The sequence below is a fragment of the Petaurus breviceps genome, unplaced genomic scaffold, assembly GCF_028583685.1.
Source record: "Petaurus breviceps papuanus isolate PSGF00001 unplaced genomic scaffold, PetGlider_PUasm1.0 470, whole genome shotgun sequence".
Classification (NCBI taxonomy): Eukaryota; Metazoa; Chordata; class Mammalia; order Diprotodontia; family Petauridae; genus Petaurus; species Petaurus breviceps.
In genome coordinates, this window is record NW_027186350.1 from 4431529 (window position 1) to 4451067 (window position 19539).

The window sequence follows — 19539 nt, forward strand, 5'->3', positions numbered from 1 at the left end:
GATTGTGAGATCTTTGAGAGCAGGGACTGTCTTTTGTTTTTCTGTGTATTCCCAGCACTTAGCACAATGCCTGGCACAGAGTAGGGACTCAGCCAATCCTTCTTGCCTGATCATTTCTTTTTGTAACATTAGCCATCATGTAACATTAACCCTTTGGTTGTGTAGTTAGTGATGCCTTTCTTCTTTTTAAAATAAATTTATTCATTTATTTTTTAGTTTTCAACATTCATTTTCATAAGATTTTGAGTTATAAAATTTCCCCCGTCTCTCCCCTACCCCCCACCCCAAGATAATTGATGCCTTTCTTAAGGGTGTAGAGAGATAGCTTTTTACTGTTTAACTAGGGAAGGGGTGAGATACCTGACCTGCCCACCAGATGACGCTCTACTTGAAGGTCTAGTCCAGCTTTTTCAGTTATATCATTTGGGTAGCTTTTTTTCTAAGAAGCTGCAGCATTCATGCGGGCCACCAGAGGGCGTCCACCTTAAAAATGCCTAGAATTTAGAATTTAGAAAATAGCATTCAAGTGCTGAGCCCAGGCCTGAAAATAACGTGGATTAACCTCTCACTGACTGTTTGAATTTAATTTGGGAAAGAATGAGAATATTATTCAAAATATTAAAATATAAAATCTGTTTGCCCTACCTGGCTCCGATCCCCCACCCCATGTTTGGATTCTACTCCTTCAGTTAATTCCCCACACCTTCCTAAATTCAGAAATTTAACACACGGTGGTCACAGATTTTATTGTACATAGAATAAAGTGAAAAGAAAACTAGACCAAATGCTCTTTTTTAAACATTTACCTCCAATCAGCTCCTCTTCCTCTTCCTCTTCTCCCTGCCCCCTTACCTCGCCCCCCCCCCCCCCAGATCTTCTAGTATTGCTAAAAGGAATCAGGACTACATATATGGTGCTGTTGGGAAAGAAATAGGGGGAAGTGTGCTTTTTTCAAGATCATAGACTAAAAAAACAGAGAGAGGGAGAGAAATTATTTTCCCTAGCTTATGAACACAATAGGATTCCAAGCAACCTTTTCTCTTTGTGGCTGAGTTGGCTTCCCCCATGTCACTGTCTCTGTTCTAGGCTCAGAAATTCTTTCCATGGCATTGGTACTTTTGGGTGGATCTATCCCTGGCCATCTTCAACTGCTTCTACTTCTTTCTGGAAAGTCTGCATTGCAAAGATATTGGAAGGAAAATAGAAAACACTAAGCGGATGCTGAAATGTACAGCTAATATCGTCAGAGACTGTGGTAGCTACTTGTGGTTTGTCCTTCATTCTCAAAGAGGACCATAACATCAGGAAAGCAATGCCATTTCTTGCAAGTGAATTGGCTTTAAGTGAGAGAGGGCTGTTCAAAGTCACCTGTCTCACTTCCTCCTCTGGAGCCATCTGGGTCCAGTAGCAAGATGTAGATCAGGATGACCAGAGATGGCCCTGATGCAGTGGGAGACCTTGGCCTTCTTAAGCTAACGTCTTTCCCAGGTCTCAGTTTGACTGAAGCAATGCCCTTTCAGTGACTAAGGCTAGGTAAGAAATGAGGCAGTGAATGACCTTTTTTACTTAGTAAAAAGAAAAAATTCATCTGGGAGGAGAAGACCCTCAGAAATAACTGCTATTTATATTCACTCTGAGCCAATCAGGGAGCAAACAATGACCAAGTAGGATTTGGCCTGGGACATATTGCTGGCCAATCACTAAGAACTAGAGTGATTTAGGTTTAAGGCATGGTCCTTAACAAAGAAATCCAACCTGTAAACCCCAAGATATTTTGAAAGGTTTCAGTGAACAAAATTTACATTTTTGGCAGAGTATACCCAGGTAAGGGTATGAATGGGCACATGTACTGCCTAGTTGAATCTGAACTTGGATTTGGGCCCCTGGCTATCTTGTCTGCTTGTTTCAGCATAAGTGACTGAACAGTGACTATGCTAGACACTTCTAGCCTTAGAACCAAACGTGAGTCTGAAATGTCAGGAGCTCTTGGGTCATTTAGCCAGAGCTAACTGGCAAGGGGAAGAATTTTTTGCAAGAATATTCTTCTTGGAAAGCATGACCACCAAGAGGAGAATAAACCCTACATGATTTACCAGGTAGGGATGTTGAGGGATTTTTTTTCAGACAGTACAGAGCCAAAGTGCTTGGGGGTGGTAGTGGTTGTGTGGTTGTAGTTTGTCCTTCATTCTCAAAGAGGACCGTGACATCAGGAGGGTGATGCCATGACTTGCAAGTGAATTGGATTTAAGTGAGGGAGGTCTGTGTGAAGTCACCAGCCTCACTTTCTCCTCCAGAGACATCTGGGTCCAGTGGCCAGATATCGATTCAAAACGACTGGAGATGGCCAGAATGCAGTGGGAGACCTTGGCCCTTTTAAGCTAAGGTCTTTTTTGGGTTCTCATTTTGAGTGAGGCAATGCCAATTCAATGAATAGGCCTCTTTAAGAAGAGAAGCAAGGGATGGCCCCTTTAATTAAAAAAAAAACAGCAGAACTTCGGGGTGGAGGAAGAAGTGGTTAGGAGGACATCTTCCTCATGGAAAATCTAAGAGAGCCTCACAGATAGTGAGAGACAGAGACAGACAGAGACAGAGAGAGACAGAGAGACACACACACATACACAGATTTACAGAGAGCCGGAGAAAAGGACACAGAGAGAAAGACAGAGACAGATACATGCAGAAAGATACAGAGCTAGAGTAAAAGTTGCCTCTCCCTTTGAAGTCTACTTAAGTGGGCAGCTCTTCCTGACTTTTTTCCAATTTCTTTTGAGACAGCCCTCTTTCCCTGCTGACACTACAGCAGCCAAAGTATTACACAAAGTTCTTCAACTTGGGTACGAGTGATCAGAAGAGCTCAACATTTCATACGTTTCATGGTATGTTCTCTAATCCCTGACACAAAGATAAATGAAGCAATCCCTGCCCTCAAGGAGCCTGTATTCTTGTGGAGGTGGGGGTGGAAACACAACGTATATATGGTTAAGTAAATGCCAAATAGACACAATGTAATACAAAGTAATTTTGAGAGGGGGAGCACTAATAGGGTGGATCTAGAAAAACCTTCTGTAGGATGTGGTCCTGGAACTGTGCTACAAAATCAGTTACAGAGTTACAAAGTCAATTATAAAGGCTTCCACACTCCAGGCCTGGAAGACAGGGCACAGAGGAAGGACTGGAATGTTGTGGGGGTGCCTACCAGTTTTTCCCTCTTCAGTGTTCCACATAGCATACTGATTTGTAATCATGTTTTATTCTCTCAGCAGAATATAGTCAGTTGAGAGACATTAAGAGGTTAAAGTTTATTATGTGCTAATGTGAGGTCTGACTGTGCTAAGTGTATAAGTACTTTCATGCTGGAGACTGCATTTGTATTTCTAGTATGTACACACAGTAGGTACATATTAAATATTTGTTGTTGTTCAGTTGTTTTAGTCGGGTGTGACTCTTTGTGACCCCATTTGGGGTTTTCTTGGCAGAGATATTGGAATGATTTGCCATTCTCCAGCTCATTTTACAGATGAGGAAACTGAGGCAAATAGGGTTAAGTGACTTGCTCAGTGTCACCCAGCTAGAAAGTGTCTGAGACTGGATTTGAACTCATGAAGATGAGTTATCCTGACTCCAGGTAGGATACTCTATCCACTGTAGCTGTCCTTTATTAAATATATGTTGAATTTAATTAAATTGAATTCAAAATGTTCCATATGTAGGGACTAAAACCCCTGAGGAGCATCAGAGGAAAACCAAGTGACAGACCTCATAGAAGTTTAATATGTCCTCTTGCCTCTTCCCTTTTGTTTCAGTTTGAATAGAAAATTTTCTTTGTGGGGGGATCTCTGGATACTTTTGCTTTGAGAAGTTCATTGAATCATAATACAGAACTAGCAGAGACATTGGAAGTTATTTACCCAAACTTTTTATTTTATAGATGAAGAAACAGAGGCCCAGAGAGCTTAAATAACTTGCCTTAGGTCACACAGCAGAACCAGGATTCAAAGTCAGGTTTTTTTTTTTACTTCAAATCCACTTCTTTTCCACTGTAGCAGACTCTCTTATTTTTTAATAGGGTTAGGTGGACAGCTAGGTGATCATTGGATAGAGTTTTAGGGTCTGGAGTCAAGAAGACCTGAGTTCAAATCCAATCTTGGATACTTTACTAGCTGTGTGACCCTGGGCAAGTCACCTAACCCTGTTTGCCTCAGTTTCCCCAACTGTAAAGTAAGCTGGAGAAGGAAATGACAAAACACTCCAGTAGTTTTGCTAAGAAATCCCCAAATGGATTCACAAAGAGTCAGACATGACTGAAAATGACTGAGCAACAGAAAGTGTTAAAGAGAGAAAAATAAAGGTGGTGTGGGATAAAAGTCAGAACAAGGCATTTGAATATTCCAGGCAAGGTCTGAAACTTGTGCCTCTATGTATTCACCAGAGACTTTAGGACTTTAGCTATTACCAGGAGTAGAAAGGGAAGGCTTCCTTTCCCCCTTGCATTTCCTTAACCAGTTATCAAAGTTAACTCTGTGTTAAAAAGATTAACAGGGGGGCGGCTAGGTGGCACAGTGAGTAAAGTGTCGGCCCGGGAGTCAGGAGGACACAAGTTTGGTTCCAGCCTCAGACACTTAACACCCACACAAAAATACTAGCTGTGTAACCTTGGGCAAGTTACTTAACCCCAATTGCCCTCCAAAAAGCAAAAAAAAAAAAAAAAGATTAGCAGGGCATTTGTTCTGGCACTGATGATGACTGCTTGACAAAGTCAAAACTCGCCTTACTCTCCAACACTTTTTGGCCCATTGACACCACATTAAGGATAAAAGATGGATTCATGGTCCCATGGTAAACTTGGACATGAATTTTAAGATGGAGAACAGAGAGAGACAGATGAAGGAAGCTGAGAGAGACATTGAGAGAAGAGAGACTTTACTCAGAAGGCAGATTTAGGTCCCTTGAGGGAAGCTCGTGCATGCTGCCTCTAGGTAAGCTTAGGAGCCAAACTGAGAGGGAAACAAGTGACCCAAAGGAAAGCAGAGTAACGATGAGCTCCATGGCTAAGCCTCTTGGGATTCATTGGGATTCATGTTTTGTTGGCATGGGAGATGAGGGCCCTTTCACTTGAATGAGCAAAACTAGACATGAGACAATTTCTATTATTCTCAGGGGAGCAGACCCTTCCTCCCCATGAATCTGGTTTCTATAAACTCCAAAGTTTTGGTTCTGGATCACAGATATGCATTTGACTTGATCAACCACAAAATAAGTAGCTGCATGCCACATAGATTTCCAAGAATTACAGCATTTATAAAACATAGTATTAAAAAGTGTTTGTTGCTGTACACAATTGTATTCACCTTGGGTGGTTGCCCATTTTCTTTTCCCTAGTCTCACCTCTGAATGGGATCCTAGAACAGTGAGAGAGTAGCAAAGGCACAGGAAAGAGGTCATGGAGGCACTGTACATGTGGTAGACCCAACAGGATTTTTTTTTGCTCTGGTAAGATGTTGGCTTACCACAATATTTTGAGTAGTCATTTCAAGTCTGCAGAGGAAATTGTTTTGGAATTTCCCTCAAAGTTGAGATATTTTATTTTTCTAGCACATTGATTCACTAATTATAACTGCAGTGAATTCTTAATACACAGAAGTTTTTTAAGTGGTTCTCACTGCTTTATTGTTGCTAAATCTGGTACTTCCTGGACACCATTGATGTGTCAAGGATTATGCAGAGCTGGACCATACCTACCTTCTAGGCACAGTAAAACAATTGGTAATTCTGCAAAACCAATGGAAAAAGACCATTGAATATTGATCAGTCTTCTGTGGACTGGAAGTACTTGTTCCCTAATACGGTTAGATTTCTAATAAAAGAGAATAGATTGAGTGACTAATCATAGCTAATAGTATTTACACAGCACTTTGAAATTTGTAAGAGCTCTATAAATATTCTTTCATTTAATCCTTACAAACACATGGAGAGGTAGACGCCATTGTTATGTCTCTTTTACGATGAAGAAATTGAGGCATAGGAAGGCCTAAAGTGAGACTCGCCCAGGGTCACATGGTTGAATGATTTTTTAACAGAATTCAGCAAAATAAATTTTTAAAAAGACACATCTGGGGCAGCTAAGTGGCACAGTGAATGGAACACTGGCCCTGGAGTCAGGAGGACCTGAGTTCAAATTCTGCTTCACACACTTGACATTTGCTAGCTGTGTGACCTTGGGCAGGTCACTTGACCCCAATTGCCCTGCCTTCCCCCCTCCAAAAAAAAAAAGCAAAGAAAAAGGACACATTTATAAGACAAGATAGGAGTAAAAGTCTCCCCAGCTTAGTGTAAAGTACAGTTATCCCTTTCACATTGTGACTTTCCACATCTTGGTTTCAACATATTGCAGGTCTGCATAAGAAATTACTGTAAATGAGAATTTGGGGAAAGTTTTGTGGAAGCCACAGAAAACATGCATGTGAAGGCCTGCAGATGACATAGAAAAAATTTAGAAACTCAGAAATGTATAAAATACTATACTTAACCCAAATTTTACAATAAGATACTATAAAAAACCCATAAAAGAAAAAGAAAAAATTTAAACATCTTCTCTGGTGTGAAGGAGAGCCAAAAATTTATGCAGATCTTCCAGATTGCAAGGGCACAGCAGCCCTAACCCCCGTGATGTGGAAGGGATAACTGCACAACTAAATTCTAGTCTTGACTTTGTCTCCCACTCATAGTGTGAGCTGGTGTAAATTCCTTCATCTCTCTGAGTCTCAGTTTCCCCATCTGTTAAAAGAGGGAGTTGATCCCTTCTAATTTGAATTGTCTCTATCTCTTTTTTTTTTTGCCTTTTGGAGGGCAATTGGGGTTAAGTAACTTGCCCAAGGTTACAGGGCTAGTTTTTTTGTGTGGGTGTTAAGTGTCTGAGGCTGGAACCAAACTTGGGTCCTCCTGACTCTGGGGCCAGTGCTTTACTCACTGCGCCACCTAGTCTATCTCTTCTTTAGACCAAGGCAAAGTGGTGAATAATTTCTTATCTATGTTGTTTCCTACAGAAGAACTGAGTATTGCTAAGGGCCCAATAGGGTAGTCAGCTGAGTAATTGCAAAATATGTGTGGCTACTGGTTATGCCTTTGTAGAATGGCCCCCATCTAGAGCTGTTCTTAGGAAGGATTTGGGGATAGGGCATAATTTTTCCTTCCTTCCAACCTGAGTAAAGCAATAGAGACATAAGAAAACATAGACCTATGCTGGAAGTGAGGCTCTTTCGCAGTCAGAAATAGCCCATGACCCCACTGCATGATACCTGGGAAAGGGAAAAATCAAAGCCCATTCTATTGGTGTGTGACTTTCTCCTCATATACGGGCCATAGAAATAGTACATTAGTGGGAAAAGACTTCAGAAATGTCGTGGTCCAAATTTCTCATTTTGTACATAATTGAAAAAAGGCACAAAAATGTAAATGATGCCCAAGGCAATCTGTGTGCTGGGCAAGAATATTACTTCCCATTGGCTTCTTGTTGCTCTATCCCAAGATAATTCAGGTCATCCCCTTTGTAGACTCTTTATCACTCTACACAGTCAATTGAATTCAATTCAACAAACATTTATTAAATGCCTACTATGTGCATAGCACTTTGGTAGGCACTGGAGATACAAAAATAAAAATGAAACAGTTCCTGCCCTCAAGGAGCTTACATTCTACTGGGGAACTCAACATACAAACAGATAAATTTAGTGCAAGGAGAATTGAGGAGGGAGAGCTCACTAACATGGTAGGAGGGAGAGAGGGACATCAGGTAAGCCTCAACACAGGAGCTCAATCTGAGCTGAGCCTTGAAGGGAGCTAGGAATTCTACTAGGTGGAGGGGAGGAAATAGTACATTCCAGGCATGGGGAACAAGCCTGTGCAAAGGCACGAAGGTCAGAGATCTGGAATGTAGCATGCACGAAGGGGAGTACTATGAAATCAATCTAGAAAGGGGGAGTCAGATTGTGAATGATTTTAAATGACAGACATAGGACTTTCTGTCTTATCTTGGATGCCAAAGTTATAGAAGTTCTTTAGCTAAGGAATGACATGGTCAGACCTATGTCTTGAAATATCATTTTGGCAGTTGTATGGACAGTAGATTGTAAAGGAAAAAGACCAGTTCAGAAGCTATGGCAATAGTCTGTTAGAGGTGATGAGGGCCTTGAGTAGTGGTCTTAATGGAAGGGAGGAAATAGATGCAAGAAATAAATGTTATGCACATAGAGGAAGAAGAGTTGGCAATTGGTTAAATGTAGGGAATTAAGGAGAAGGAGTCAGGGGAGACTCTAAGGTTGTGAACCTTTGTAACTGGGAGGATGGTGGTATACTCTAAAGACACAGAGAGGAAAGTGGAGGGAGGTTGGGTTAAGGGGAGAAAGAAAGTGAGTGGCTTTGGACATGCTATAGTTGAGATGCTGATGGGACATCCAAGTGGAGATGTCTAACAGTTAGTTGCAAGTGGGACTAGAGTTCAGGTGGGGAATTTGGGCTAGAAATACACATTTGAATCTTCTGTATATAGGAGATAATGAAAACCGTGTTTGCTTCGGAGAGTTTCAGGAGATATATAAAAGAGAGAAGGACAGAATGTGGGATATGGATTATGATCTATCTGAAGAGACTGAGAAGGAGTGGTCATATGGGTAGGAGGAGAACTGAGAGAAGATGGTATTCCAAAGGAAAAAAGGAATAACCTGGGAAAAGTGGGGGTGTGACAGTTCTGCTGAGAGGTCAGATAAGATGATGACTGGGAGAGGGCCATTTTATTTAACAGAGGACACTGAGACTCTGGACCTGAGATGTGGGAATGGAAACAGTAATACGGATAACTCTTTCCAGAAGTCTAAATATGAAATGGAGAAGTACAGAATGATAGTGTGTGACAGGTCAAGTATATGTGAGATCTTGGGGATCAGGCTGCAGTTTTCTTAGCTACCTAATAAAGATGAACAAAAAACACCCACCTCACAGCTGCTCATGTTTTTAACTCTTGGCGGTTGCTAGGCAAATAGGAGATTGAATGTTGTTCTTCAAAGTTTTGGGAATTTGTCCAATTTTCATCCAAATGTGTTCCACAGCCTGCTTATTCAGCTTTATGACTGAGAGAGGCAATAGTTTGAGAAGAGTCTGAAATAACAGACCACAGAAACCCAGAAGGTTTTGGGGAACAAAAGAGTGAATGGGCACATAGAATGCCTTTGTCAGCTTTGGAACTTGTTCATGGAGACAAGTGATTGCGTTTATAAGGTTAGTTTTGCCGGGTGGCTCAGGAACCTGTGGCTTACAAAAAATGCCAGAAAAAATTTTGTTGCCTCCCTTAAACACTACCAATTTCCTCCTTCCCCTGATCCCTATTCTCCTCTTCCACCTTATCTTCAAGGTGAGGGAATTTTAGGGATATGGGGGCAGCAACTTTCTAGAGATGAAAATGAGAAGTGGTCACTCACCTACCCAACTGCCTACTAATAAGCTATAAGAAAAAGAGGCAAAGCATATTATGTTTTCTTTGGGAAGGAGTGTGTGTGTGTGTGTGTGTGTGTGTAATGAACAAAGAACAAGAAGCAACTGGAATTATTTCCCCACCATAAAGCCCCATGTTATTGGAGAGTGTGATTTTCTTTTTCTTTTTTTTTTTTTTAAAGCAATCAGGGTTAAGTAACTTGCTCAAGGTTACACGGCCAGTTATTTCTGGGTGTAGTGCTGAGTATCTGAGCTTGGATTTGATCCAGGTCATCCCGACACTGGAGCTGGTGCTCTTACTCGCTGAGCCACCTGGCCACCCTTAAGCAATTGGGGTTAAGTAACTTGCTCAAGATTACACAACCAGGTGTTTCTGGGTGGGTGCTAAGTGTCTGAGCCTGGGATTCGATCTCTAGGCCTTCTCAACACTGGAGGCGGTGCTCCTACTCGCTGTGCTACCTGGCCGCCCTCAGAGAGTGTGATTTTCTGATGGCCTGTGGGTCTTATTTAGTACCTGCTGGCACCACACCCATTACTCAATTACAAATGAAGCTAAGGTGAAGGCCACAGTCTAAAAGTGGTGTTTTTTGATAAACATGGAAAGATTTATTATGAGCCCTCTATTTTTTAAACTGAAAACAAATTGGGTGGATGGTGAGAGAAGAAAGATGGACACCAGAGATAGGTGCTCAAGAATACCGGCCTGTAAAAGTCACAGGATAGCCTAGGTCTGAAGAATGTGTAGCAATGTGACCTGAAAAGTGATGGGATGGAAATGGGCTTGGCTGGGAAGATGCTTTCTATTCTGGGGCTTTGGGAAGAAAGGTAGGCTTTTTAGTCTCTTCTCAGCATTGGGATGGTGAGGAGGGGTGGGGATAAGGAGAGCACACAGTCTCATTATGAACTACCAAATAAAGGGAAAAGTCATTTGCCACTCCCAGTTTTGGCATTTTCTGGGCACAACACATGCACCTGCTAATTTGCATCAATAATATTGAAATCAGAGAAAGGAAATGAACATTGTAAATGCAACCCAGATTAGAAACAATTGGGAAGAAATTATTGATTGCTAAAGCTGTTGGGGCTTCACTAATTGCCTTAGATAAGAAAGAATTAGAAAGTAAGAAGTAGGGGCAGCTAGGTGGTGCAGTAAATAGAGCACCGGCCCTAGAGTCCGGAGAACCTGAGTTCAAATCTGGCTCCAGACACCTGACACACTTACTAGCCATGTGACCTTGGGCAAGTCACTTAACCCCAACTGATCTGCCTCTCCCCCTGCAAATAAAAAAAAAGAAAGAAAGAAGTAGATTAAGAATATAGAGTCAATACTGATCACTGAATAAGGGCATATGCTGTTCTCCAAAATCATTCATCATTTCCATTGTTGGTCCAAATGGGAGTGTCTGGAAGAATGTTGGTTTCATAAGGCAAGTAAACAACATTAACCTGGGGTTATCCCATAGAAGTTTAACCCAGGAAAAGTGAAAACTAAACCATGTGATGGAAGCCCTAGAGTTGCAAAACACTTTTACAGAGAAGAAAAGTAATACTTATAAAAAGGATCTTTATGTATACTATATGGCCTTGGCTAGATTTATGGGATTTTTAAAAACTGTTAATGGACTATGTCCAACACAATCTAGTTCATATCCATAAAATACAATCAACATAAATTCCAAGGTAAATGAACCTCAAAAAAACTAGGAAGTAACTAAAATCATTAAAAAATACTATCTGACAATTAAATCAATGCATTTTAACAAAATAAAACATTTCCCCCTAAAATTTGTAGGCAAAAAAGTAAATATCCATCCATTCCTGAAATTTGAAAGCTTTTTAGTCTATTTGGTGCAGAATAGTTATCAAAAGAATGGAGAAGAATTAGACAAAAGTATTTGGTGGATTTGAATTAATGGGCCACGCAAGCTTTTTTCCCTTGGCTTCCCTGTCAAACAAGTCATATATTGAGTCTTTGGTTACAGTTTTGGCTGTGACAGGGATATCTGAAATGCCAACGTAATTTTTTTTGGCCACTCTTGAGCTGGTTGTGATAGTATAGGCATTGCTTCGGTAGCATTTCATTGAGGACATACAAAAAGTCTCCTTCATTCCTCTCCTGAAGTTGGCATTATAAATGGAATATAAGGTGGGCTTGGAGGCTGAAGAGCTGAATGATATCCAAGTGGTAACTGTGAAAACCAAGGAACTTTTCCTATAGTCTCTTTCGTGGGGATGCCACAGCTGGACCACATGAAAAGGAAGCCAGGAGAGCAAAAATATTAGATTCAACATCAGAAACATTTTGATAGTTTTCACTTTTGTCCTTGGAACAATGTTCATTGTCCTCTTCACTGTTCGACTGTCAATGCCTATCCTCCAAATATATTTGATGACCTTCTGGTAGAATATGATGATGATGAAGGATGGGACCACAAAACCCACCAAAAAGTGAATAATACTGTAGACAGTCCCATCCCAAGAATGTGGGGGGAAAAAATTACAATGATGATCCCAACTGGAGCCATAGAAAAAGAACACAGGGGACAGGAAGGCTGCGTTAAAGATCCAAGAGGCTGCAATCATCTTCTTGGCTTTTTCTCTGGACACCTTGAAGCTCAGAGGGTAGACTATGGTATAGAACCTGTCTATACAGATGGAAAGGAGCACATAGATCTGCACCCCTGGTGTAAGGTGTTGAAAGTACCTTACTAGTTTACACATGACATTACCCAGGGTCCACCTACCAGATGTAAACTGCAGTAGGACAAAAGGAGCAGTGGCCACACTGATGAGGAGGTCAGCACATGCTAAGGAAACCACAAAGTAGTTGGTAGTGGACTGAGTCCTCCTGCTCCTATGGATGACCAAGCAAACCAGGGCATTCCCAAAGACAGAAAACAACCACAGAATCCCCCAAATCACGCTGACTGTGGCGATCTCTCCTGGCGTCGGTTCGTACGCTAAGTTGGTGTTGTTTCTTTCCAGTTGGCGCTCTCTGTATAATCCTGTCATATCACGACCTGTCAGAGGCATAGATGTCTTAGGGTGGCTGTTGTTTGGAAGTGGCACCAGGACTGTTGGGATAACCAGAGGAAACTTGCTGTCATCCACTGCATGACCAAGACCCATGTCCATTCTTTCTCCCTCAATTCTGAAAAAAGAGAAGAAAGAAGCCTGGTGTTAAAATAGAGACATATGGCTCGACTACTAATGATAGCAATCTACAATAATAAAATAGTTTGGTTGGCTGCCATCATGCCATGAGTGATCACACTTCATGTTTGTTGGTTGCTAGGCTGACTTTGGGCTGAAAATGACAACTATATAGGAGAAACTTCTTCCATTTGAGAGCTGACATTAAGAACCTGCTCTGGTCTCCAATACTCAGTGCCTTAAGAGCTTTCTTAGCTGTTCTGAACATGTTCTCCCACATGTGGGCCTCAGGCCCCACTTTCCCTGCCTGAAGCTGTTACTGTTTGTCCTTCATTCTTTATTTTTATTTTATTTTTTTTGGTGGGGGGAAGGCAAGGCAGTTGGGATTAAGTGACTTGCCCAAGGTCACACAGCTAATAAGTGTCAAGTATCTGAGGTCAGATCTGAACTCAGGTCTTCCTGACTCCAGTGCCAGTGCTCTATTCACCTAGCTGCCTCCTGGTCCTTCCTTCTTGAAGAGGACCAATGACATCAAGAGAGTGATGTCTTGATTAGTGACAGGGAAAAAGGTTTCTAAGAGATGCCAGTAGCCCTACTTTTTGGAATTCCTTCCTATTTCCTTTTCGTTGGAATTCTGGGTCCAGAGAGCCTCAGAGCAAAAACTAAAACTAAAAATAAACTGGTTATATAGTGAAGGCATTTTCATGATTTGAGAAAATGCAGGAATTCTGGGAAAGTATATGTAATATTCTTGAATGTCCTAACATGGAAGCATTTCAGTGGTAAAAAGAGAAAACTTGGGCAGATGGGATTACATAAATGTTGCTTTGGAAAAATGCAAGAGCAATCAGAGTGTCTGACAACCAAAAAGCATGATGCCCTCAATGGTTGAAGTATTCTAGATATGAGACACTCACAGTCTGGCTGGTATATTGAGTATATGAAAGAGAGTAATATGGATAAAGTTGGAAAGCTAGAATGTAAATAAAATGTAAGCTGCTTGAGGGAAGGACTAGCTTGTGTTTTTGTATCCTCCAGTACCCATCAATGCCTTGCATATGGTAAGCCACTCAATAACTGTTTCTTGAATTAAACTGGAGGGTAGATTGGGGCCAAATTATCAAGGGCCTTCAATGTCAGGATCAGGTCTTGATACATTTTTCAGTGGACCCAAAAGTCCATTGAAGTCCATGGGCAAATATAGACCAATACCATGCATACTGACTAAAGGAATTATTTTAACAGTAAAAAAAAAAATACTATATTACATAAAGCATAAAATACAGTATGTTGCATATGTGTGTGAGTATGTGTTTTCTCACAGAGAAGGACTGGGTCATTTGTCATAAAATTCTAGAATCTAAGAGGTAAAAGGAATTGTAGAAACCATCTAGTCCAATTAACAAGTGAATAGGTCTGCTGTTGACAGTATCCTGACAGGTGATCATTTATCCTCTGCTTGAAGACCTCCAGCAATGGTGAAACTACCAAGGCGACCTATTCTGCTTCTTAACAAACCTATTAAGAAGATTTTTGGGGTGGCTAGGTGGTGCATTGAATAGAGCACTGGCCCTGGAGTCAGGAGGACCTGAGTTCAAATCTGGCTTCAGACACTTAACACAAAACTAGCCATGTGACCTTGGGCGAGTCACTTAACCCCAATTGCCCTACCTTTCCCCCTCCAAAAAAAAAAAAAGATTTTCATCAAGCCCAAATGTGCCTCTCTTTTCAACCAATTCCTGCTAGCCCCAGTTCTCTTGGTTCAAGGAAAACCACTGTGGTACCTAATCCACATGACAGCCTTTCAGATATTTAATATCTGTTTAATATTCTCTTTAGGTTAAACATTACTTAATTATCAATCAAACTTTATGGAACATCCTGAGAGGCAGCCTGGAAAATGGATAGAGTTGGACCTGGACTCACATCTTGCCTCTATTGTTTACCAGTTATGTGACCATGTGTAAGTGACTTAATGTAAAAAGGGGATTAATAAGGGACTTCCTGCCAGGATAGCTGCCTCAGTAGAGACAGACCACAGATATTAGGAAAGGTGGCTAACAGCAAAGCCAGTACTCTTAAAGGCAAAGAAGTGTGTAGCTTCCCAACATGGCTAGAAACTGACCAAAATCATATGTAGTTTTCAGGGCTCTTGACCTGGAGGAAGTTAAGATAAGGGAACTTCCCCCCCACCCCAAGTCCCATGGTCATTGTAAACCCATAGTAGGTGGCCTTGGAAGCTCTGGGGAGCAGCATAAACCTAGAAAGACATAGTTATATGAACATTTGAAGGGGCTGGATCAGGGGTGGGGAACCTGTGGCCTCAAGGACACATGTGGCCTCCTAGGTCCTTGAGTGTGACCTTTTGACTGAGTCCAAGTTTTAGAGAACAAATCTTTTTATTAATGGGATTTGTCCTATGAAGTTCGGATTCAGTCAAAGGCAAGTATATGTATCATTCTTGAATGTCCTAACATGGTCCCAGTACTTGAGGACCTAGAGGGCCATATGTGGCCTCAAGGCTGCAGGTTCCCCACCCCTGGGTTGGATGATGATGTAAGACTAAAAGGAGAGAAGAAACAAGTGTCCCTTCAGAGTCTAATGAATTCAAAAGTAATTAAGGGAATCAAAAAGGAAAAACAGAGGACCAGGGTATGAATTGGTTCTGTTCTGAATTTTAAGAGGGGAAAGAGACAAGAGATTAAGAGGAATCTGCATTTTATAATTGATAAACGGTCAAGGGATATGAACAAACAGTTTTCAGAGGAAGAAATACAAGCTCTTAACAGCTACATAAAAAATGCTCTAAATTATTGATAATTAAAAAATGCAAATTAAAACGACTCTGAGGTCACCACCTCATACCAATCAAATTGGGTAAGTTGGCAAAAAAAAAGGAAAATGACAAATGCTAAAGGGGATGCAGGAAAGTAGGTTTACTAATGCATTGCTGGTCCAACCATTCTGAAAAGCAGTTTGGAACTATGTCCCCAAAGCTATTAATTAGCTATTAGGTAAGACCAAAGGGCTATAAAACTGCATATCCTTTGATACAGCATGTCACTACTAGGTCTAGACCTTAAAGTGATCAAAGAAAGAGGTAAAGGGCTTACATGTAAAAAAAAAAAAAATATATATATATATATATATATATATATATATATATATATATATATATATATATCAGCTCTTTTTGTTGTGCCAAAGAATTGGAAACTTAAGAGGGTGTCCTTCAATTGGGGAATGACTGAATAAGTTATGGTATATGAAGGTGATAGAATGTTATTGTGCTCTAAGAAATGATGGAGGGGATGGTTTTAAAACAACATAAAAAGACATGTATGAACTGATGCAAAGTGAAGTAAGCAGAACCAGGAGAATAATTTATATAATAACAACAATATTGTTAAGACAACTGTGAAAGACTTAGGAACTCTAATAAACACAGTGACTGACCACATTTCCAGAAGACTGAAGATGAAATATGCTACCCATCTCCAGATAGAGAAGAGATAGCCTCAGAATGTAGATTGAAGCACATGTTTTGGGGTTTTTTTGGGACATGGTCCATGCAAGAATTTGTTTCGTTTCACTATACATGTTTTTTTCTTGTTTTCTCAGTGAGGGAAGAATGGAGGGGAAAAAAGAGAGAGAGAATTAGAGCCTGGATATAAAATAAAACTGAATTAAAAAAAAATTAAATCCTTGTTGATGTGGAAAAAACTAAAAGAAAAAATTTTAAAGAATTTACTATTGTAGAAAAGGAGTTGGAACTTGCTATTTCTCACCATTGTTCATGAGGAGAAGAGTATAAAAATATAGGAGTATGGTGGAGGAAAAACTCTCTGATGAAACTCATTTTAATCTGAAATAGGCAAAGTAGGGTTTAACAAACACTCAAATAATTTAGTTTAGCAATACAGCAAACTCAGTAGGGAAACAAACCAGGATGAAGAGGAGGTTTTGGTCATTAAGAGAGGATAATACAGGGTAGGGATGGGACATCCTTCTTGATCTTGAAGGGAGATTAAAAGAAAAAAAGAAAAGGAAAGAAAAGAAATACAATTATAGGGGATGGCCAGCAATTGGGGGATAGTTGACCAAATTATGGTATGGGAATGTAATGGAATATTCTTGCACCATGAATAATGCTTAAAGAGATGATTTCAGAATGAGCAGAACCAGGAGAACTATTTATACAAAGACAACAACATTATAAAGAAAAAAAATCTTTGCAAGACTTAAGAACTCCCCTCAGTTTAATGATCAATTGTTTTTCCAGAAGACCTATGATAGCATCTTGCTCACTTCTTAAGTGAGGTTCAGAAAGACACATATATTTTTGGACATGGCCACTGTGGGAATACATGTTACTTAACTCTACTTATTTGTTACAAGGATTTTTTTCCCCTTTTCTAGGATTCTTAATTGGGAAGGGTGATTGGGGAAGGGAGTTGTTGGTAATAATGATGCCAGAAAGGACCACTGCAAAATTTTTAAAAATTCACAAATAAGAAGAGAACTCTGTCACTTAAAAAAAAGCAAATGGTATGAAATAGTGATTCATAGTTTCATATGCCTTTTTGTATGTGTGTGTGATCTGCTGTGCATTGGAAATTCTCTATTGAATGGAAAAGGGTCAATTACAAGTTTCCATGGAATTCCACTAGAGTCCTTTAAAGAGGTTGACATGAATCCATTAATTACCATTCTTTGAGTCCAGTCACTGAACCAATTCCAAATCCACCAGACTATATGACAATTTAGCCCACACCTTTCCATCCTATCCACAAAGACATCATGAAAGACTCCATCAAATGCCATGTTGAAATCCAGGTATACTATGCCTATGGAATTTTCCTGATCTTCCCATCTAGTAATCCTGTTTAAAAAGAAAGAAAAAAGATGAAGTTAGTCTGACATGACGTACTATGTTGTGTGTGTGTTTGTAATCTGCCCTCTAAAATACACTTTAGAATTTTGTAAGGAATCAAGATTAAGCTTACTTACTGGCTTATAGAAAGCTGAGCCTAGAGTCAGGAAGACCCAAATTCAAATGTGATCTCAGACACTAGTGATCCAGGACAAGTCACTTTAACTCTGACTCAGTTTACTCAGCTGCAAAATAGGAACAATCAGAGGATCAAATGGGATAATATTTGTAAAAACACTTAGCACAGTGCCTGGCATACAGTAGAAACTTAATAAAGGCTTGTTCCCTTCCCCTTATGGTTTGAAAAATCTACTATCTTTCCTCTTTTGAAAGCCCAGTAACACTTTCCCATCTTTAGTCCCAAAGCACTTTTTTTATTCTCTAGAAATTTTTCTATTCACAGGTTTCCTTCATATCCTGTATTGTAGTTCATCTGGGTCTCATAATGTGTTCTTACAGAATTATGGCATCTCAGAGTTGGAAGGCAGCTCAGAGATTATCTATACCTGAGGAAACTTCTATATAACATAAACTGCTCCTCTAACTTGAAGGCCTCCGGTTAGGGGGAATCTACTGTTACCTAAGTCAGTCCATTCTACTGATGGATAATGCTAATATTATGTCCTTTGCTTTGTGTAGCAATTGGGAATACTCCCTTAACTTCTCAGTTAGCAAATATTGCTAACTTGCTTAATATTAGGTCCAAACTCACTAAAATCCATAGCTTAGGAGTCCTTATCAATTTGTACACCTTTATGAATCAGCAAAGGCAGCTAGGTGGCTCAGTAGAATGCCTGACCTGGAGTCAGGAAGACTCATATCCCTGAGTTCAAATCCAAACTCAGATACTTATTAGCTGTGTGACCCTTGGCCAGTTACTTAACCCTGTTTGCCATAGCTTCCTCATCTGTAAAATGAGCTGGAGAAGGAAATGGCAAACCACTCCAGTATGTTTGCCAAGAAAAAAACTCTCTCTCTCTCTCTCTCTCTCTCTCTCTCTCTCTCTCCCCCCATGACCCTCAGTATCTTCTAGTGTTGTCATCAAACTAGTCCCCAGGAGGCTTGTTCCCCCTGTTCTATACTTTTCTATTCAACAAGCCATTCACTGACTCTTTTCTTTCCCATCACTTTCTCAAATAATGAAGCACAGTGCCAGGAGCAGGTAGGATTATTTCTTTAACCAGTTGGCATTGATATTAATAAATGTTTGCACATAAAGTATAAACAAAACCTTAAAGAACAGAAAAACTGTGTAATAGGAATTTACTCTCTCTGGGAGAGAAAGCAAGAAGATGAGGGGAAGAGAGAGGAGAAGGCATCATTATCACCTCTCTCAGTAGAACCAAGCATCACACTGCTATAATCACTATGAATATTCTTTTTCTGTTTATTTCATTTTTGTATCAGTTCATATAAGCTATCCCATGCTTTTCTATGTCATATTCATTATTTCTTATAATATAATAATCTATCATATTAATGTACCACAATTTGTTTAGCCATTATCCAAAGGTTATCTCCTTTGTTTCTAATTCTTTGGTACTATAAAAGTGTTATAAATAATTTGTTGCATATGGGACCTTTCCTTTTATCCTTACTCTCTCTAGGATATGAGCCTATCAGTTGAAATTCTGGGTCCAAAGGTAGGACATCGATAGTCACTTTTTAATTTAATTCCAAATTACTTTCCAGAGTGGTTGCTCTAATTCACAGCTTTACCAACAGTGTATTAGTGGGCCATTGCCCCCACAATCCTTATAACATTAATCCATTTTGTGTCACCTTCATCAATTTGCTAGATGTAAGATAAAACCTAGAAATTGTTTTAATTTGTATTTTTCTTCTTTTAAATTAATTTTTACTTATATCTTTTTTTGCTAACCAAATTTTCCCCTATAGTCCTCCCCTTCCCAGAGAGCCATCTTTTTTTTTTTCCCAATTCTGTATAACAAAGGATCTTTTTTTTTTTT

The 19539-nt window shown here is 40.0% G+C and overlaps 1 protein-coding gene across 9 annotated transcripts in view; it reads right to left on the reverse strand.

Moving 5' to 3' along the window:
• Positions 1 to 7577: 7577 nt before the first annotated feature.
• The window catches only part of GPR19 (G protein-coupled receptor 19), a 67395-nt gene continuing 55433 nt past the window's right edge, over positions 7578 to 19539 (reverse strand). For 5 of the 9 annotated variants that reach the window (XM_069101510.1, XM_069101509.1, XM_069101507.1 and 2 more), the window contains 3 exons: positions 17647 to 17754; positions 17411 to 17518; positions 7578 to 12634 (listed from right to left, as the gene is read on the reverse strand). In XM_069101510.1, the coding sequence (XP_068957611.1) occupies positions 11365 to 12634; positions 17411 to 17460 (1320 nt within the window). In that variant the 5' untranslated portion in view covers positions 17461 to 17518; positions 17647 to 17754 and the 3' untranslated portion in view covers positions 7578 to 11364. Of the gene's footprint in view, positions 12635 to 17343; positions 17519 to 17646; positions 17755 to 19539 lie in introns of all 9 variants that reach the window. The other 4 variants (XM_069101512.1, XM_069101508.1, XM_069101513.1 and 1 more) reach the window with 4 other exon arrangements.